The sequence below is a fragment of the Stegostoma tigrinum genome, chromosome 41 (assembly GCF_030684315.1).
Source record: "Stegostoma tigrinum isolate sSteTig4 chromosome 41, sSteTig4.hap1, whole genome shotgun sequence".
NCBI classification, from domain to species: Eukaryota; Metazoa; Chordata; class Chondrichthyes; order Orectolobiformes; family Stegostomatidae; genus Stegostoma; species Stegostoma tigrinum.
This window is the reverse complement of record NC_081394.1, coordinates 459,814-479,686: the sequence shown is the minus strand read 5'-3', so window position 1 is coordinate 479,686 and position 19,873 is coordinate 459,814. Positions and strand designations below refer to the sequence as shown.

General features: G+C 61.9%; 1 protein-coding gene across 3 annotated transcripts in view; it reads left to right on the top strand.

The window, feature by feature from the left end:
- The window catches only part of LOC125448435 (rho GTPase-activating protein 33-like), a 119,544-nt gene that overhangs the window by 62,547 nt on the left and 37,124 nt on the right, over positions 1-19,873 (top strand). For all 3 annotated transcript variants that reach the window (XM_059641342.1, XM_059641341.1, XM_059641343.1), the window contains one exon: positions 19,611-19,692. In XM_059641342.1, coding sequence (XP_059497325.1) covers positions 19,611-19,692 — 82 coding nt within the window. The remainder of the gene's footprint in view (positions 1-19,610; positions 19,693-19,873) is intronic.

Here is a 19,873-nt window from a genome sequence, read left to right as displayed (position 1 = left end):
GGGAGGGGGTGCAGGGGCTGGAGGGGGTTAGAGAGATAGGGAGGGGGTGTAGGGGCTGGAGGGGGTTAGAGAGATAGGGAGGGGGTGTAGGGGCTTGAGGGGGTTACAGAGATAGGGAGGGGGTGTAGGGGCTGAAGGGGGTTACAGAGATAAGGAGGGGGTGTAGGGGCTGGAGGGGGTTACAAAGATAGGGAGGGGGTGTAGGGGCTGGAGGGGGTTACAGAGATAGGGAGGGGGTGTAGGGGCCGGAGGGGGTTACAGAGTTAGGGAGGGGGAGTAGGGGCTGGAGGAGGTTACAGAGATAGGGAGGGGGCGTAGGGGCCGGAGGGGTTTACAGCGTTAGGGAGGGAATGTAGTGGCTGGAGGAGATCACAGAGACAGGGAGGGGGTGTAACAGCCGGAGGCGGTTACAGAGATAGGGAGGGGGTGTAGCAGCGGGAGGGTGTGTAGGGGCTGGAGGGGGTTACAGAGATAGGGAGGGGGTGTGGGGGCTGGAGGGGGTTACAGAGATAGGGAAGGGGAGTAGTGGCTGGAGGAGGTTACAGAGATAGGGAGGGGGTGTAGGGGCTGGAGGGGGTTACAGAGATAGGGAGGGGGTGTAGGGGCTGGAGGGGGTTGCAGAGATAGGGCGGGGGTGTAGGGGCTGGAGGAGGTTACTGAGATAGGGAGGGTGTGTCGGGGCTGGAGGGGGTTACAGAGATAGGGAGGGGGTGTAGGGGCTGGAGGGTGTTACAGAGATAGGGAGGGGGTGTAGGGGCTGGAGGGGGTTACAGAGATAGGGAGGGGGTGTAGGGGCTGGAGGGGGTTACAGAGATAGGGAGGGGGTGTAGGGGCTGAAGGGGGTTACAGAGATAAGGAGGGGGTGTAGGGGCTGGAGGGGGTTACAAAGATAGGGAGGGGGTGTAGGGGCTGGAGGGGGTTACAGAGATAGGGAGGGGGTGTAGGGGCCGGAGGGGGTTACAGAGGAAGGGAGGGGGAGTAGGGGCTGGAGGAGGTTACAGAGATAGGGAGGGGGCGTAGGGGCCGGAGGGGTTTACAGCGTTAGGGAGGGGATGTAGTGGCTGGAGGAGGTTACAGAGATAGGGAGGGTGTGTAGGGGCTGGAGGGGGTTACAGAGATAGGGAGGGGGAGTAGGGGCCGGAGGGGGTTACAGAGATAGGGAGGGGGTGTAGCGGCTGGCGGGGTTTACAGAGATAGGGAGGGGGTGTAGGGGCCGGAGGGGGTTACAGAGATAGGGAGGGGGTGTTGGGGCTGGAGGGGGTGACAGAGATAGGGAGGTGGTGTAGGGGATGGAGGGGGTTACAGAGATAGGGAGGGGTTGTAGTGGCTGGAGGGGGTTACAGAGATAGGGAGGGGGTGTAGGGGCTGGAGGGGGTTACAGAGATAGGGAGGGGGTGTAGCGGCTGGAGGGTGTTACAGAGATAGGGAGGGGGTGTAGGGGCCGGACGGGGTTACAGGGATAGGGAAGGGGTGTAGGGGCCGGAGGGGGTTACAGAGATAGGGAGGGGGTGTAGGGGCTGGAGGGTGTTACAGAGATAGGGAGGGGGTGTAGGGGCTGGAGGGTGTTACAGAGATAGGCAGGGGGTGTAGGGGCTGGAGGGGGTTACAGAGATAGGGAGGGGGTGTAGGGGCTGGGTGGTGTTACAGAGAAAGGGAGGGAGGGTAGGGGCTGGAGGGGGTTAGAGAGATAGGGAGGGGGTGTAGGGGCTGGAGGGGGTTAGAGAGATAGGGAGGGGGTGTAGGGGCTGGAGGGGGTTAGAGAGATAGGGAGGGGGTGTAGGGGCTGGAGGGGGTTAGAGAGATAGGGAGGGGGTGTAGGGGCTGGAGGGGGTTACAGAGATAGGGAGGGGGTGTAGGGGCTGGGGGGGGTTACAGAGACAGGGAGGGGGTGTAGGGGCTGGAGGGGGTTACAGAGATAGGGAGGGGGTGTAGGGGCTGGAGGGGGTTAGAGAGATAGGGAGGGGGTGTAGGGGCTGGAGGGGGTTACAGAGATAGGGAGGGGGTGTAGGGGCTGGAGGGTGTTACAGAGATAGGGAGGGGGTGTAGGGGCTGGAGGGGGTTAGAGAGATAGGGAGGGGGTGTAGGGGCTGGAGGGGGTTACAGAGATAGGGAGGGGGTGTAGGGGCTGAAGGGGGTTACAGAGATAAGGAGGGGGTGTAGGGGCTGGAGGGGGTTACAAAGATAGGGAGGGAGTGTAGGGGCTGGAGGGGGTTACAGAGATAGGGAGGGGGTGTAGGGGCTGGAAGGGGTTACAGAGGTTGGGAGGGGGAGTAGGGGCTGGAGGCGGTTACAGAGATAGGGAGGGGGCGTAGGGGCCGGAGGGGTTTACAGCGTTAGGGAGGGGATGTAGGGGCTGGAGGAGGTTACAGAGATAGGGAGGGGGTGTCGGGGCTCGAGGGTGTTACAGAGATAGGGATGGAGTGTAGGGGCTGGAGGGTGTTACAGAGATAGGGAGGGGGTGTCGGGGCTAGAGGTTGTTACAGAGATAGGGAGGGGGTGTAGGGGCTGGAGGGGGTTACAGAGATAGGTAGGGGGTGTGGGGGCTGGAGGGGGTTACAGAGATAGGGAGGGGTTGTAGGGGCTGGCGGGTGTTACAGAGATAGGGAGGGGGTGTAGGGGCTGGAGGGGGTTAGAGAGATAGGGAGGGGGTGTAGGGGCTGGAGGGGGTTACAGAGATAGGGAGGGGGTGCAGGGGCTGGAGGGTGTTAGAGATAGGGAGGGGGTGTAGGGGCTGGAAGAGGTTATAGAGATAGGGAGGGGGTGTAGGGGCTGGAGGGGGTTACAGAGATAGGGAGGGGGTGTAGGGGCTGGAGGGGGTTACAGAGATAGGGAGGGGGTGTAGCAGCCGGAGGCGGTTACAGAGATAGGGAGGGGGTGTAGGGGCTGGAGGGGGTTACAGAGATAGGGAGGGGGAGTAGGGGCTGGAGGGGGTTAGAGAGATAGGGAGGGGGTGTAGGGGCTGGAGGGGGTTGCAGAGATAGGGCGGGGGTGTAGGGGCTGGAGGAGGTTACAGAGATAGGGAGGGGGCGTAGGGGCCGGAGGGGTTTACAGCGTTAGGGAGGGGATGTAGGGGCTGGAGGAGGTTACAGAGATAGGGAGGGGGTGTAGCAGCCGGAGGGGGTTACAGAGATAGGGAGGGGGTGTAGCAGCGGGAGGGTGTGTAGGGGCTGGAGGGGGTTACAGAGATAGGGAGGGGGTGTGGGGGCTGGAGGGTGTTACAGAGATAGGGAAGGGGAGTAGCGGCTGGAGGAGGTTACAGAGATAGGGAGGGTGTGAAGGGGCTGGAGGGGGTTACAGAGATAGGGAGGGGGTATAGGGGCCGGAGGGGGTTACAGAGATAGGGAGGGGGTGTAGCGGCTGGAGGGGTTTACAGAGATAGGGAGGGGGTGTAGGGGCCGGAGGGGGTTACAGAGATAGGGAGGGGGTGTTGGGGCTGGAGGGGGTGACAGAGATAGGGAGGGGGTGTAGGGGATGGAGGGGGTTACAGAGATAGGGAGGGGGTGTAGGGGCTGGAGGGGGTTACAGAGGTTGGGAGGGGGAGTAGGGGCTGGAGGCGGTTACAGAGATAGAGAGGGGGCGTAGGGGCCGGAGGGGTTTACAGCGTTAGGGAGGGGATGTAGGGGCTGGAGGAGGTTACAGAGATAGGGAGGGGTTGTAGGGGCTGGCGGGTGTTACAGAGATAGCGAGGGGGTGTAGGGGCTGGAGGGGGTTAGAGAGATAGGGAGGGGGTGTAGGGGCTGGAGGGGGTTACAGAGATAGGGAGGGGGTGCAGGGGCTGGAGGGTGTTAGAGATAGGGAGGGGGTGTAGGGGCTGGAGGGGGTTACAGAGATAGGGAGGGGGTGTAGCAGCCGGAGGCGGTAACAGAGATAGGGAGGGGGTGTAGGGGCTGGAGGGGGTTACAGAGATAGGGAGGGGGTGTAGGGGCTGGAGGGGGTTAGAGAGATAGGGAGGTGGTGTAGGGGCTGGAGGGGTTTACAGTGATAGGGAGGGGGTGTAGGGGCTGGAGGGTGTTACAGAGATAGGGAGGTGGTGTAGGGGCTGGAGGGGGTTAGAGAGATAGGGAGGGGGTGTAGGGGCTGGAGGGGGTTAGAGAGATAGGGAGGGGGTGTAGGGGCTTGAGGGGGTTACAGAGATAGGGAGGGGGTGTAGGGGCTGAAGGGGGTTACAGAGATAAGGAGGGGGTGTAGGGGCTGGTGGGGGTTACAAAGATAGGGAGGGGGTGTAGGGGCTGGAGGGGGTTACAGTGATAGGGAGGGGGTGTAGGGGATGGAGGTGGTTACAGAGTTAGGGAGGGGGAGTAGGGGCTGGACGAGGTTACAGAGATAGGGAGGGGGCGTAGGGGCCCGAGGGGTTTATAGCGTTAGGGAGGGGATGTAGTGGCTGGAGGGGGTTACAGAGATAGGGAGGGGGTGTAGGGGCTGGAGGGTGTTACAGAGATAGGGAGGGGGTGTAGGGGCTGGAGGGGGTTACAGAGATAGGGAGGGGGTGTAGGGGCTGGAGGGGGTTAGAGAGATAGGGAGGGGGTGTAGGGGCTGGAGGGGGTTGCAGAGATAGGGCGGGGGTGTAGGGGCTGGAGGGGGTTACAGAGATAGGGAGGGGGTGTAGGGGGTGTAGGGGCTGAAGGGGGTTACAGAGATAAGGAGGGGGTGTAGGGGCTGGAGGGGGTTACAAAGATAGGGAGGGGGTGTAGGGGCTGGAGGGGGTTACAGAGATAGGGAGAGGGTGTAGGGGCCGGAGGGGTTTACAGCGTTAGGGAGGGGATGTAGGGGCTGGAGGGGGTTACAGAGATAGGGAGGGGGTGTAGGGGGTGTAGGGGCTGAAGGGGGTTACAGAGATAAGGAGGGGGTGTAGGGGCTGGAGGGGGTTACAAAGATAGGGAGGGGGTGTAGGGGCTGGAGGGGGTTACAGAGATAGGGAGGGGGTGTAGGGGCCGGAGGGGTTTACAGCGTTAGGGAGGGGATGTAGTGGCTGGAGGGGGTTACAGAGATAGGGAGGGGGTGTAGGGGCTGGAGGGTGTTACAGAGATAGGGAGGGGGTGTAGGGGCTGGAGGGGGTTACAGAGATAGGGAGGGGGTGTAGGGGCTGGAGGGGGTTAGAGAGATAGGGAGGGGGTGTAGGGGCTGGAGGGGGTTACAGAGATAGGGTAGGGGTGTAGGGGCCGGAGGGCTTTACAGAGATAGGGAGGGGGTCGAGGGGCCGGAGGGGTTTACAGCGTTAGGGAGGGGATGTAGGGGCTGGAGGAGGTTACAGAGATAGGGAGGGGGTGTAGGGGCTGGAGGGGGTTACAGGGATAGGGAGGGGGTGTAGGGGCTGGAGGGGGTTACAGAGATAGGGAGGGGGTGTCGGGGCTGGAGGGGGTTACAGAGATAGGGAGGGTGTGTAGGGGCTGGAGGGTGTTACAGAGATAGGGAGGGGGTGTAGGGGCTGGAGGGGCTGAAGGGGGTTACAGAGATAAGGAGGGGGTGTAGGGGCTGGAGGGGGTTACAAAGATAGGGAGGGGGTGTAGGGGGTGTAGGGGCTGAAGGGGGTTACAGAGATAAGGAGGGGGTGTAGGGGCTGGAGGGGGTTACAAAGATAGGGAGGGGGTGTAGGGGCTGGAGGGGGTTACAGAGATAGTGAGGGGGTGTAGGGGCCGGAGGGGTTTACAGCGTTAGGGAGGGGATGTAGGGGCTGGAGGGGGTTACAGAGATAGGGAGGGGGTGTAGGGGGTGTAGGGGCTGAAGGGGATTACAGAGATAAGGAGGGGGTGTAGGGGCTGGAGGGGGTTACAAAGATAGGGAGGGGGTGTAGGGGCTGGAGGGGGTTACAGAGATAGGGAGGGGGTGTACGGGCCGGAGGGGTTTACAGCGTTAGGGAGGGGATGTAGTGGCTGGAGGGGGTTACAGAGATAGGGAGGGGGTGTAGGGGCTGGAGGGTGTTACAGAGATAGGGAGGGGGTGTAGGGGCTGGAGGGGGTTACAGAGATAGGGAGGGGGTGTAGGGGCCGGAGGGGGTTACAGAGATAGGTAGGGGGTGTAGGGGCCGGAGGGGTTTACAGAGATAGGGAGGGGGTGTAGGGGCCGGAGGGGTTCACAGCGTTAGGGAGGGGATGTAGGGGCTGGAGGGGGTTACAGAGATAGGGAGGGGGTGTAGGGGCTGGAGGGGGTTACAGGGATAGGGAGGGGATGTAGGGGCTGGAGGAGGTTACAGAGATAGGGAGGGCGTGTAGGGGCTGGAGGGGGTTACAGGGATAGGGAGGGGGTGTAGGGGCTGGAGGGGGTTACAGAGATAGGGAGGGGGTGTCGGGGCTGGAGGGGGTTACAGAGATAGGGAGGGTGTGTAGGGGGTGTAGGGGCTGAAGGGGATTACAGAGATAAGGAGGGGGTGTAGGGGCTGGAGGGGGTTACAAAGATAGGGAGGGGGTGTAGGGGCCGGAGGGGTTTACAGCGTTAGGGAGGGGATGTTGTGGCTGGAGGGGGTTACAGAGATAGGGCGGGGGTGTAGGGGCTGGAGGGGGTTACAGAGATAGGGAGGGGGTGTAGGGGCTGGAGGGGGTTACAGAGATAGGGAGGGGGTGTAGGGGCTGGAGGGGGTTAGAGAGATAGGGAGGGGGTGTAGGGGCCGGAGGGGGTTACAGAGATAGGTAGGGGGTGTAGGGGCCGGAGGGGTTTACAGAGATAGGGAGGGGGTGTAGGGGCCGGAGGGGTTCACAGCGTTAGGGAGGGGATGTAGGGGCTGGAGGGGGTTACAGAGATAGGGAGGGGGTGTAGGGGCTGGAGGGGGTTACAGGGATAGGGAGGGGGTGTAGGGGCTGGAGGGGGTTACAGAGATAGGGAGGGGGTGTCGGGGCTGGAGGGGGTTACAGAGATAGGGAGGGTGTGTAGGGGCTGGAGGGTGTTACAGAGATAGGGAGGGGGTGTAGGGGCTGGAGGGGGTTACAGAGATAGGGAGCGGGTGTAGGGGCTGGAGGGGGTTACAGAGATAAGGAGGGGGTGTAGGGGCTGAAGGGGGTTACAGAGATAAGGAGGGGGTGTAGGGGCTGGAGGGGGTTACAGAGATAGGGAGGGGGTGTAGGGGCTGGAGGGGGTTACAGAGGTTGGGAGGGGGAGAAGGGGCTGGAGGGGGTTACAGAGGTTGGGAGGGGGAGTAGGGGCTGGAGGCGGTTACAGAGATAGGGAGGGGGCCTAGGGGCCGGAGTGGTTTACAGCGTTAGGGAGGGGATGTAGGGGCTGGAGGAGGTTACAGAGATAGGGAGGGGTTGTAGGGGCTGGAGGGGGTTACAGAGATAGGGAGGGGATGTAGGGGCTGGAGGAGGTTACAGAGATAGGGAGGGGCTGTCGGGGCTAGAGGGTGTTACAGAGATAGGGAGGGAGTGTAGGGGCTGGAGGGTGTTACAGAGATAGGGAGTGGGTGTCGGGGCTGGAGGGGGTTACAGAGATAGGGAGGGGGTGTAGGGGCTGGAGGGGGTGACAGAGATAGGGAGGGGGTGTAGGGGCCGGAGGGGTTTACAGCGTTAGGGAGGGGATGTAGGGGCTGGAGGAGGTTACAGAGATAGGGAGGGGTTGTAGGGGCTGGCGGGTGTTACAGAGATTGCGAGGGGGTGTAGGGGCTGGAGGGGGTTAGAGAGATAGGGAGGGGGTGTAGGGGCTGGAGGGGGTTACAGAGATAGGGAGGGGGTGCAGGGGCTGGAGGGTGTTAGAGATAGGGAGGGGGTGTAGGGGCTGGAGGGGGTTACAGAGATAGGGAGGGGGTGTAGCAGCCGGAGGCGTTTACAGAGATAGGGAGGGGGTGTAGGGGCTGGAGGGGGTTACAGAGATAGGGAGGGGGTGTAGGGGCTGGAGGGGGTTAGAGAGATAGGGAGGTGGTGTAGGGGCTGGAGGGGTTTACAGAGATAGGGAGGGGGTGTAGGGGCTGGAGGGTGTTACAGAGATAGGGAGGGGGTGTAGGGGCTGGAGGGGGTTAGAGAGATAGGGAGGGGGTGTAGGGGCTTGAGGGGGTTAGAGAGATAGGGAGGGGGTGTAGGGGCTTGAGGGGGTTACAGAGATAGGGAGGGGGTGTAGGGGCTGAAGGGGGTTACAGAGATAAGGAGGGGGTGTAGGGGCTGGTGGGGGTTACAAAGATAGGGAGGGGGTGTAGGGGCTGGAGGGGGTTACAGAGATAGGGAGGGGGTGTAGGGGATGGAGGTGGTTACAGAGTTAGGGAGGGGGAGTAGGGGCTGGACGAGGTTACAGAGATATGGAGGGGGCGTAGGGGCCCGAGGGGTTTATAGCGTTAGGGAGGGGATGTAGTGGCTGGAGGGTTTACAGAGATAGGGAGGGGGTGTAGGGGCTGGAGGGTGTTACAGAGATAGGGAGGGGGTGTAGGGGCTGGAGGGGGTTACAGAGATAGGGAGGGGGTGTAGGGGCTGGAGGGGGTTAGAGAGATAGGGAGGGGGTGTAGGGGCTGGAGGGGGTTGCAGAGATAGGGCGGGGGTGTAGGGGCTGGAGGGGGTTACAGAGATAGGGAGGGGGTGTAGGGGGTGTAGGGGCTGAAGGGGGTTACAGAGATAAGGAGGGGGTGTAGGGGCTGGAGGGGGTTACAAAGATAGGGAGGGGGTGTAGGGGCTGGAGGGGGTTACAGAGATAGGGAGAGGGTGTAGGGGCCGGAGGGGTTTACAGCGTTAGGGAGGGGATGTAGGGGCTGGAGGGGGTTACAGAGATAGGGAGGGGGTGTAGGGGGTGTAGGGGCTGAAGGGGGTTACAGAGATAAGGAGGGGGTGTAGGGGCTGGAGGGGGTTACAGAGATAGGGAGGGGGTGTAGGGGCTGGAGGGTGTTACAGAGATAGGGAGGGGGTGTAGGGGCTGGAGGAGGTTACTGAGATAGGGAGGGTGTGTCGGGGCTGGAGGGGGTTACAGAGATAGGGAGGGGGTGTAGGGGCTGGAGGGTGTTACAGAGATAGGGAGGGGGTGTAGGGGCTGGAGGGGGTTACAGAGATAGGGAGGGGGTGTAGGGGCTGGAGGGGGTTAGAGAGATAGGGAGGGGGTGTAGGGGCTGGAGGGGGTTGCAGAGATAGGGCGGGGGTGCAGGGGCTGGAGGAGGTTACAGAGATAGGGAGGGGGCGTAGGGGCCGGAGGGGTTTACAGCGTTAGGGAGGGGATGTAGGGGCTGGAGGAGGTTACAGAGATAGGGAGGGGGTGTAGCAGCCGGAGGGGGTTACAGAGATAGGGAGGGGGTGTAGCAGCGGGAGGGTGTGTAGGGGCTGGAGGGGGTTACAGAGATAGGGAGGGGGTGTGGGGGCTGGAGGGTGTTACAGACATAGGGAAGGGGAGTAGCGGCTGGAGGAGGTTACAGAGATAGGGAGGGTGTGAAGGGGCTGGAGGGGGTTACAGAGATAGGGAGGGGGTATAGGGGCCGGAGGGGGTTACAGAGATAGGGAGGGGGTGTAGCGGCTGGAGCGGTTTACAGAGATAGGGAGGGGGTGTAGGGGCCGGAGGGGGTTACAGAGATAGGGAGGGGGTGTTGGGGCTGGAGGGGGTGACAGAGATAGGGAGGGGGTGTAGGGGATGGAGGGGGTTACAGAGATAGGGAGGGGGTGTAGGGGCTGGAGGGGGTTACAGAGGTTGGGAGGGGGAGTAGGGGCTGGAGGCGGTTACAGAGATAGGGAGGGGGCGTAGGGGCCGGAGGGGTTTACAGCGTGAGGGAGGGGATGTAGGGGCTGGAGGAGGTTACAGAGATAGGGAGGGGTTGTAGGGGCTGGCGGGTGTTACAGAGATAGCGAGGGGGTGTAGGGGCTGGAGGGGGTTAGAGAGATAGGGAGGGGGTGTAGGGGCTGGAGGGGGTTACAGAGATAGGGAGGGGCTGCAGGGGCTGGAGGGTGTTAGAGATAGGGAGGGGGTGTAGGGGCTGGAGGGGGTTACAGAGATAGGGAGGGGGTGTAGCAGCCGGAGGCGGTTACAGAGATAGGGAGGGGGTGTAGGGGCTGGAGGGGGTTACAGAGATAGGGAGGGGGTGTAGGGGCTGGAGGGGGTTAGAGAGATAGGGAGGTGGTGTAGGGGCTGGAGGGGTTTACAGAGATAGGGAGGGGGTGTAGGGGCTGGAGGGTGTTACAGAGATAGGGAGGGGGTGTAGGGGCTGGAGGGGGTTAGAGAGATAGGGAGGGGGTGTAGGGGCTGGAGGGGGTTAGAGAGATAGGGAGGGGGTGTAGGGGCTTGAGGGGGTTACAGAGATAGGGAGGGGGTGTAGGGGCTGAAGGGGGTTACAGAGATAAGGAGGGGGTGTAGGGGCTGGTGGGGGTTACAAAGATAGGGAGGGGGTGTAGGGGCTGGAGGGGGTTACAGAGATAGGGAGGGGGTATAGGGGATGGAGGTGGTTACAGAGTTAGGGAGGGGGAGTAGGGGCTGGACGAGGTTACAGAGATAGGGAGGGGGCGTAGGGGCCCGAGGGGTTTATAGCGTTAGGGAGGGGATGTAGTGGCTGGAGGGGGTTACAGAGATAGGGAGGGGGTGTAGGGGCTGGAGGGTGTTACAGAGATAGGGAGGGGGTGTAGGGGCTGGAGGGGGTTACAGAGATAGGGAGGGGGTGTAGGGGCTGGAGGGGGTTAGAGAGATAGGGAGGGGGTGTAGGGGCTGGAGGGGGTTGCAGAGATAGGGCGGGGGTGTAGGGGCTGGAGGGGGTTACAGAGATAGGGAGGGGGTGTAGGGGGTGTAGGGGCTGAAGGGGGTTACAGAGATAAGGAGGGGGTGTAGGGGCTGGAGGGGGTTACAAAGATAGGGAGGGGGTGTAGGGGCTGGAGGGGGTTACAGAGATAGGGAGAGGGTGTAGGGGCCGGAGGGGTTTACAGCGTTAGGGAGGGGATGTAGGGGCTGGAGGGGGTTACAGAGATAGGGAGGGGGTGTAGGGGGTGTAGGGGCTGAAGGGGGTTACAGAGATAAGGAGGGGGTGTAGGGGCTGGAGGGGGTTACAAAGATAGGGAGGGGGTGTAGGGGCTGGAGGGGGTTACAGAGATAGGGAGGGGGTGTAGGGGCCGGAGGGGTTTACAGCGTTAGGGAGGGGATGTAGTGGCTGGAGGGGGTTACAGAGATAGGGAGGGGGTGTAGGGGCTGGAGGGTGTTACAGAGATAGGGAGGGGGTGTAGGGGCTGGAGGGGGTTACAGAGATAGGGAGGGGGTGTAGGGGCTGGAGGGGGTTAGAGAGATAGGGAGGGGGTGTAGGGGCTGGAGGGGGTTTCAGAGATAGGGTAGGGGTGTAGGGGCCGGAGGGCTTTACAGAGATAGGGAGGGGGTGTAGGGGCCGGAGGGGTTTACAGCGTTAGGGAGGGGATGTAGTGGCTGGAGGGGGTTACAGAGATAGGGAGGGGGTGTAGGGGCTGGAGGGTGTTACAGAGATAGGGAGGGGGTGTAGGGGCTGGAGGGGGTTACAGAGATAGGGAGGGGGTGTAGGGGCTGGAGGGGGTTAGAGAGATAGGGAGGGGGTGTAGGGGCTGGAGGGGGTTACAGAGATAGGGTAGGGGTGCAGGGGCCGGAGGGCTTTACAGAGATAGGGAGGGGATGTAGGGGCTGGAGGAGGTTACAGAGATAGGGAGGGGGTGTAGGGGCTGGAGGGGGTTACAGGGATAGGGAGGGGGTGTAGGGGCTGGAGGGGGTTACAGAGATAGGGAGGGGGTGTCGGGGCTGGAGGGGGTTACAGAGATAGGGAGGGTGTGTAGGGGCTGGAGGGTGTTACAGAGATAGGGAGGGGGTGTAGGGGCTGGAGGGGCTGAAGGGGGTTACAGAGATAAGGAGGGGGTGTAGGGGCTGGAGGAGGTTACAAAGATAGGGAGGGGGTGTAGGGGGTGTAGGGGCTGAAGGGGGTTACAGAGATAAGGAGGGGGTGTAGGGGCTGGAGGGGGTTACAGAGATAAGGAGGGGGTGTAGGGGCTGGAGGGGGTTACAAAGATAGGGAGGGGGTGTAGGGGCTGGAGGGGGTTACAGAGATAGGGAGGGGGTGTAGGGGCCGGAGGGGTTTACAGCGTTAGGGAGGGGATGTAGGGGCTGGAGGGGGTTACAGAGATAGGGAGGGGGTGTAGGGGGTGTAGGGGCTGAAGGGGATTACAGGGATAAGGAGGGGGTGTAGGGGCTGGAGGGGGTTACAAAGATAGGGAGGGGGTGTAGGGGCTGGAGGGGGTTACAGAGATAGGGAGGGGGTGTACGGGCCGGAGGGGTTTACAGCGTTAGGGAGGGGATGTAGTGGCTGGAGGGGGTTACAGAGATAGGGAGGGGGTGTAGGGGCTGGAGGGTGTTACAGAGATAGGGAGGGGGTGTAGGGGCTGGAGGGGGTTACAGAGACAGGGAGGGGGTGTAGGGGCTGGAGGGTGTTAGAGAGATAGGGAGGGGGTGTAGGGGCTGGAGGGTGTTACAGAGATAGGGTGGGGGTGTAGGGGCCGGAGGGGTTTACAGAGATAGGGAGGGGGTGTAGGGGCCGGAGGGGTTTACAGCGTTAGGGAGGGGATGTAGGGGCTGGAGGAGGTTACAGAGATAGGGAGGGCGTGTAGGGGCTGGAGGGGGTTACAGGGATAGGGAGGGGGTGTAGGGGCTGGAGGGGGTTACAGAGATAGGGAGGGGGTGTCGGGGCTGGAGGGGGTTACAGAGATAGGGAGGGTGTGTAGGGGGTGTAGGGGCTGAAGGGGATTACAGAGATAAGGAGGGGGTGTAGGGGCTGGAGGGGGTTACAAAGATAGGGAGGGGGTGTAGGGGCTGGAGGGGGTTACAGAGATAGGGAGGGGGTGTAGGGGCCGGAGGGGTTTACAGCGTTAGGGAGGGGATGTAGTGGCTGGAGGGGGTTACAGAGATAGGGAGGGGGTGTAGGGGCTGGAGGGGGTTACAGAGATAGGGAGGGGTTGTAGGGGCTGGAGGGGGTTACAGAGATAGGGAGGGGGTGTAGGGGCTGGAGGGGGTTAGAGAGATAGGGAGGGGGTGTAGGGGCCGGAGGGGGTTACAGAGATAGGGAGGGGGTGTTGGGGCCGGAGGGGTTTACAGAGATAGGGAGGGGGTGTAGGGGCCGGAGGGGTTTACAGCGTTAGGGAGGGGATGTAGGGGCTGGAGGGGGTTACAGAGATAGGGAGGGGGTGTAGGGGCTGGAGGGGGTTACAGGGATAGGGAGGGGGTGTAGGGGCTGGAGGGGGTTACAGAGATAGGGAGGGGGTGTCGGGGCTGGAGGGGGTTACAGAGATAGGGAGGGTGTGTAGGGGCTGGAGGGTGTTACAGAGATAGGGAGGGGGTGTAGGGGCTGGAGGGGGTTACAGAGATAGGGAGCGGGTGTAGGGGCTGGAGGGGGTTACAGAGATAAGGAGGGGGTGTAGGGGCTGAAGGGGGTTACAGAGATAAGGAGGGGGTGTAGGGGCTGGAGGGGGTTACAGAGATAGGGAGGGGGTGTAGGGGCTGGAGGGGGTTACAGAGGTTGGGAGGGGGAGAAGGGGCTGGAGGGGGTTACAGAGGTTGGGAGGGGGAGTAGGGGCTGGAGGCGGTTACAGAGATAGGGAGGGGGCGTAGGGGCCGGAGTGGTTTACAGCGTTGGGGAGGGGATGTAGGGGCTGGAGGAGGTTACAGAGATAGGGAGGGGGTGTCGGGGCTAGAGGGTGTTACAGAGATAGGGAGGGAGTGTAGGGGCTGGAGGGTGTTACAGAGATAGGGAGTGGGTGTCGGGGCTGGAGGGGGTTACAGAGATAGGGAGGGGGTGTAGGGGCTTGAGGGGGTTACAGAGATAGGGAGGGGGTGTAGGGGCTGAAGGGGGTTACAGAGATAAGGAGGGGGTGTAGGGGCTGGTGGGGGTTACAAAGATAGGGAGGGGGTGTAGGGGCTGGAGGGGGTTACAGAGATAGGGAGGGGGTGTAGGGGCCGGAGGGGGTTACAGAGTTAGGGAGGGGGAGTAGGGGCTGGACGAGGTTACAGAGATAGGGAGGGGGCGTAGGGGCCCGAGGGGTTTATAGCGTTAGGGAGGGGATGTAGTGGCTGGAGGGGGTTACAGAGATAGGGAGGGGGTGTAGGGGCTGGAGGGTGTTACAGAGATAGGGAGGGGTTGTAGGGGCTGGAGGGGGTTACAGAGATAGGGAGGGGGTGTAGGGGCTGGAGGGGGTTAGAGAGATAGGGAGGGGGTGTAGGGGCTGGAGGGGGTTGCAGAGATAGGGCGGGGGTGTAGGGGCTGGAGGGGGTTACAGAGATAGGGAGGGGGTGTAGGGGGTGTAGGGGCTGAAGGGGGTTACAGAGATAAGGAGGGGGTGTAGGGGCTGGAGGGGGTTACAAAGATAGGGAGGGGGTGTAGGGGCTGGAGGGGGTTACAGAGATTGGGAGGGGGTGTAGGGGCCGGAGGGGTTTACAGCGTTAGGGAGGGGATGTAGTGGCTGGAGGGGGTTACAGAGATAGGGAGGGGGTGTAGGGGCTGGAGGGGGTTACAGAGATAGGGAGGGGGTGTAGGGGCTGGAGGGGGTTACAGAGATAGGGAGGGGGTGTAGGGGCTGGAGGGGGTTAGAGAGATAGGGAGGGGGTGTAGGGGCTGGAGGGGGTTACAGAGATAGGGTGGGGGTGTAGGGGCCGGAGGGGTTTACAGAGATAGGGAGGGGGTGTAGAGGCCGGAGGGGTTTACAGCGTTAGGGAGGGGATGTAGGGGCTGGAGGAGGTTACAGAGATAGGGAGGGGGTGTAGGGGCTGGAGGGGGTTACAGGGATAGGGAGGGGGTGTAGGGGCTGGAGGGGGTTACAGAGATAGGGAGGGGGTGTCGGGGCTGGAGGGGGTTACAGAGATAGGGAGGGTGTGTAGGGGCTGGAGGGTGTTACAGAGATAGGGAGGGGGTGTAGGGGCTGGAGGGGTTTAGAGAGATAGGGAGGGGGTGTAGGGGCTGGAGGGGGTTACAGAGATAGGGAGCGGGTGTAGGGGCTGAAGGGGGTTACAGAGATAAGGAGCGGGTGTAGGGGCTGGAGGGGGTTACAAAGATAGGGAGGGGGTGTAGGGGCTGGAGGGGGTTACAGAGGTTGGGAGGGGGAGTAGGGGCTGGAGGCGGTTACAGAGATAGGGAGGGGGCGTAGGGGGTGTAGGGGCTGAAGGGGGTTACAGAGATAAGGAGAGGGTGTAGGGGGTGTAGGGGCTGAAGGGGGTTACAGAGATAAGGAGGGGGTGTAGGGGCTGGAGTGGGTTACAAAGATAGGGAGGGGGTGTAGGGGGTGTAGGGGCTGAAGGGGGTTACAGAGATAAGGAGGGGGTGTAGGGGCTGGAGGGGGTTACAAAGATAGGGAGGGGGTGTAGGGGGTGTAGGGGCTGAAGGGGGTTACAGAGATAAGGAGGGGGTGTAGGGGCTGGAGAAGGTTACAGAGATAAGGAGGGGGTGTAGGGGCTGGAGGGGGTTACAAAGATAGGGAGGGGGTGTAGGGGCTGGAGGGGGTTACAGAGATAGGGAGGGGGTGTAGGGGCCGGAGGGGTTTACAGCGTTAGGGAGGGGATGTAGGGGCTGGAGGGGGTTACAGAGATAGGGAGGGGGTGTAGGGGGTGTAGGGGCTGAAGGGGGTTACAGAGATAAGGAGGGGGTGTAGAGGCTGGAGGGGGTTACAAAGATAGGGAGGGGGTGTAGGGGCTGGAGGGGGTTACAGAGATAGGGAGGGGGTGTAGGGGCCGGAGGGGTTTACAGCGTTAGGGAGGGGATGTAGTGGCTGGAGGGGGTTACAGAGATAGGGAGGGGGTGTAGGGGCTGGAGGGTGTTACAGAGATAGGGAGGGGGTGTAGGGGCTGGAGGGGGTTACAGAGATAGGGAGGGGGTGTAGGGGCTGGAGGGGGTTAGAGAGATAGGGAGGGGGTGTAGGGGCTGGAGGGGGTTACAGAGATAGGGTGGGGGTGTAGGGGCCGGAGGGGTTTACAGAGATAGGGAGGGGGTGTAGGGGCCGGAGGGGTTTACAGCGTTAGGGAGGGGATGTAGGGGCTGGAGGAGGTTACAGAGATAGGGAGGGGGTGTAGGGGCTGGAGGGGGTTACAGGGATAGGGAGGGGGTGTAGGGGCTGGAGGGGGTTACAGAGATAGGGAGGGGGTGTCTGGGCTGGAGGGGGTTACAGAGATAGGGAGGGTGTGTAGGGGCTGGAGGGGGTTACAGAGATAGGGAGGGGGTGTAGGGGCTGGAGGGGGTTAGAGAGATAGGGAGGGGGTATAGGGGCTGGAGGGGGTTACAGAGATAGGGAGCGGATGTAGGGGCTGAAGGGGGTTACAGAGATAAGGAGCGGGTGTAGGGGCTGGAGGGGGTTACAAAGATAGGGAGGGGGTGTAGGGGCTGGAGGGGGTTACAGAGATAGGGAGGGGGTGTAGGGGCTGGAGGGGGTTACAGAGGTTGGGAGGCGGAGTAGGGGCTGGAGGCGGTTACAGAGATAGGGAGGGGGCGTAGGGGCCGGAGGGGTTTACAGCGTTAGGGAGGGGATGTAGGGGCTGGAGGAGGTTACAGAGATAGGGAGGGGGTGTCGGGGCTAGAGGGTGTTACAGAGATAGGGAGGGAGTGTAGGGGCTGGAGGGTGTTACAGAGATAGGGAGTGGGTTTCGGGGCTAGAGGGTGTTACAGAGATAGGGCGGGGGTGTAGGGGCTGGAGGGGGTTACAGAGATAGGGAGGGGGTGTGGGGGCTGGAGGGGGTTACAGAGATAGGGAGGGGTTGTAGGGGCTGGTGGGGGTTACAAAGATAGGGAGGGGGTGTAGGGGCTGGAGGGGGTTACAGAGATAGGGAGGGGGTGTAGGGGATGGAGGTGGTTACAGAGTTAGGGAGGGGGAGTAGGGGCTGGAGGAGGTTACAGAGATAGGGAGGGGGCGTAGGGGCCCGAGGGGTTTATAGCGTTAGGGAGGGGATGTAGTGGCTGGAGGGGGTTACAGAGATAGGGAGGGGGTGTAGGGGCTGGAGGGTGTTACAGAGATAGGGAGGGGGTGTAGGGGCTGGAGGGGGTTACAGAGATAGGGAGGGGGTGTAGGGGCTGGAGGGGGTTAGAGAGATAGGGAGGGGGTGTAGGGACTGGAGGGGGTTGCAGAGATAGGGAGGGGGTGTAGGGGCTGGAGGGGGTTACAGAGATAGGGAGGGGGTGTAGGAGTTGTAGGGGCTGAAGGGGGTTACAGAGATAAGGAGGGGGTGTAGGGGCTGGAGGGGGTTACAAAGATAGGGAGGGGGTGTAGGGGCTGGAGGGGGTTACAGAGAAAGGGAGGGGGTGTAGGGGCCGGAGGGGTTTACAGCGTTAGGGAGGGGATGTAGGGGCTGGAGGGGGTTACAGAGATAGGGAGGGGGTGTAGGGGGTGTCGGGGCTGAAGGGGGTTACAGAGATAAGGAGGGGGTGTAGGGGCTGGAGGGGGTTACAAAGATAGGGAGGGGGTGTAGGGGCTGGAGGGGGTTACAGAGATAGGGAGGGGGTGTAGGGGCCGGAGGGGTTTACAGCGTTAGGGAGGGGATGTAGGGGCTGGAGGGGGTTACAGAGATAGGGAGGGGGTGTAGGGGGTGTAGGGGCTGAAGGGGGTTACAGAGATAAGGAGGGGGTGTAGGGGCTGGAGGGGGTTACAAAGATAGGGAGGGGGTGTAGGGGCTGGAGGGGGTTACAGAGATAGGGAGGGGGTGTAGGGGCCGGAGGGTGTTACAGAGATTGGGAGGGGGTGTAGGGGCTGGAGGGGGTTACAGAGATAGGGAGGGGGTGTAGGGGCTGGAGGGGGTTAGAGAGATAGGGAGGGGGTGTAGGGGCCGGAGGGGTTTACAGCGTTAGGGAGGGGATGTAGGGGCTGGAGGAGGTTACAGAGATAGGGAGGGGGTGTAGGGGCTGGAGGGGGTTACAGGGATAGGGAGGGGGTGTAGGGGCTGGAGGGGGTTACAGAGATAGGGAGGGGGTGTCTGGGCTGGAGGGGGTTACAGAGATAGGGAGGGTGTGTAGGGGCTGGAGGGTGTTACAGAGATAGGGAGGGGGTGTAGGGGCTGGAGGGGGTTACAGAGATAGGGAGGGGGTATGGGGGCTGGAGGGGGTTACAGAGATAGGGAGGGGTTGTAGGGGCTGGCGGGTGTTACAGAGATAGCGAGGGGGTCTAGGGGCTGGAGGGGGTTAGAGAGATAGGGAGGGTGTGTAGGAGCTGGAGGGGGTTACAGAGATAGGGAGGGGGTGCAGGGGCTGGAGGCGGTTACAGAGATAGGGAGGGGGTGTAGGGGCTGGAGGAGGTTACAGAGATAGGGAGGGGGTGTAGGGGCTGGAGGGTGTTACAGAGATAGGGAGGGGGTGTAGGGGCTGGAGGGGGTTAGAGAGATAGGGAGGGGGTGTGGGGGCTGGAGGGGGTTAGAGAGATAGGGAGGGGGTGTAGGGGCTGGAGGGGGTTAGAGAGATAGGGAGGGGGTGTAGGGGCTTGAAGGGGTTACAGAGATAGGGAGGGGGTGTAGGGGCTGAAGGGGGTTACAGAGATAAGGAGGGGGTGTAGGGGCTGGAGGGGGTTACAAAGATAGGGAGGGGGTGTAGGGGCTGGAGGGGGTTACAGAGATAGGGATGGGGTGTAGGGGCCGGAGGGGGTTACAGAGTTAGGGAGGGGGAGTAGGGGCTGGAGGAGGTTACAGAGATAGGGAGGGGGCGTAGGGGCCCGAGGGGTTTATAGCGTTAGGGAGGGGATGTAGTGGCTGGAGGGGGTTACAGAGATAGGGAGGGGGTGTAGGGGCTGGAGGGGGTTACAGAGATAGGGAGGGGGTGTAGGGGCTGGAGGGGGTTAGAGAGATAGGGAGGGGGTGTAGGGGCTGGAGGGGGTTGCAGAGATAGGGCGGGGGTGTAGGGGCTGGAGGGGGTTACAGAGATAGGGAGGGGGTGTAGGAGGTGTAGGGGCTGAAGGGGGTTACAGAGATAAGGAGGGGGTGTAGGGGCTGGAGGGGGTTACAAAGATAGGGAGGGGGTGTAGGAGCTGGAGGGGGTTACAGAGATAGGGAGGGGGTGTAGGGGCCGGAGGGGTTTACAGCGTTAGGGTGGGGATGTAGGGGCTGGAGGGGGTTACAGAGATAGGGAGGGGGTGTAGGGGGTGTAGGGGCTGAAGGGGGTTCCAGAGATAAGGAGGGGGTGTAGGGGCTGGAGGGGGTTACAGAGATAGGGAGGGGGTGTAGGGGCTGGAGGGGGTTGCAGAGATAGGGCGGGGGTGTAGGGGCTTGAGGGGGTTACAGAGATAGGGAGGGGGTGTAGGGGGTGTAGGGGCTGAAGGGGGTTACAGAGATAAGGAGGGGGTGTAGGGGCTGGAGGGGGTTACAAAGATAGGGAGGGGGTGTAGGGGCTGGAGGGGGTTACAGAGATAGGGAGGGGGTGTAGGGGCCGGAGGGGTTTACAGCGTTAGGGAGGGGATGTAGGGGCTGGAGGAGGTTACAGAGATAGGGAGGGGGTGTAGGGGCTGGAGGGGGTTTCAGGGATAGGGAGGGGGTGTAGGGGCTGGAGGGGGTTACAGAGATAGGGAGGGGGTTTCGGGGCTGGAGGGGGTTACAGAGATAGGGAGGGTGTGTAGGGGCTGGAGGGGGTTACAGAGATAGGGAGCGGGTGTCGGGGCTTGATGGGGGACATGTGGAGAATCTTTACTCTGTATCTAACCCCCTGCTGTCCCTGGCCTGGGAGTGTTTTGCTGGGGGACGGTGTCGAGGAGTTGTGTTTAATGTTGAGATTCTTTGGGCAGGTCGGATTTTTCCCGAGTGAGTGCGTGCAGCTGATCTGTGAAAAACTCAATCCGTCAAACTCCCCAGGCGCATTGAAAGCAGGTAAGAACAAAATTCGCTTGGAAACATTGATCCTGCTCCTGATCATTGTCCGGTGATCCCTGGGTTAGAGAGAGAGAGAGAGAGCGGTGGGGCTACCTGCTGTGTTTACTGTGATGCCCGGCAATGCCTGGTCCGAGGGACCCTGCTGTGAGTATCCTGGAACTCGCAGTAGGCTCAGTGA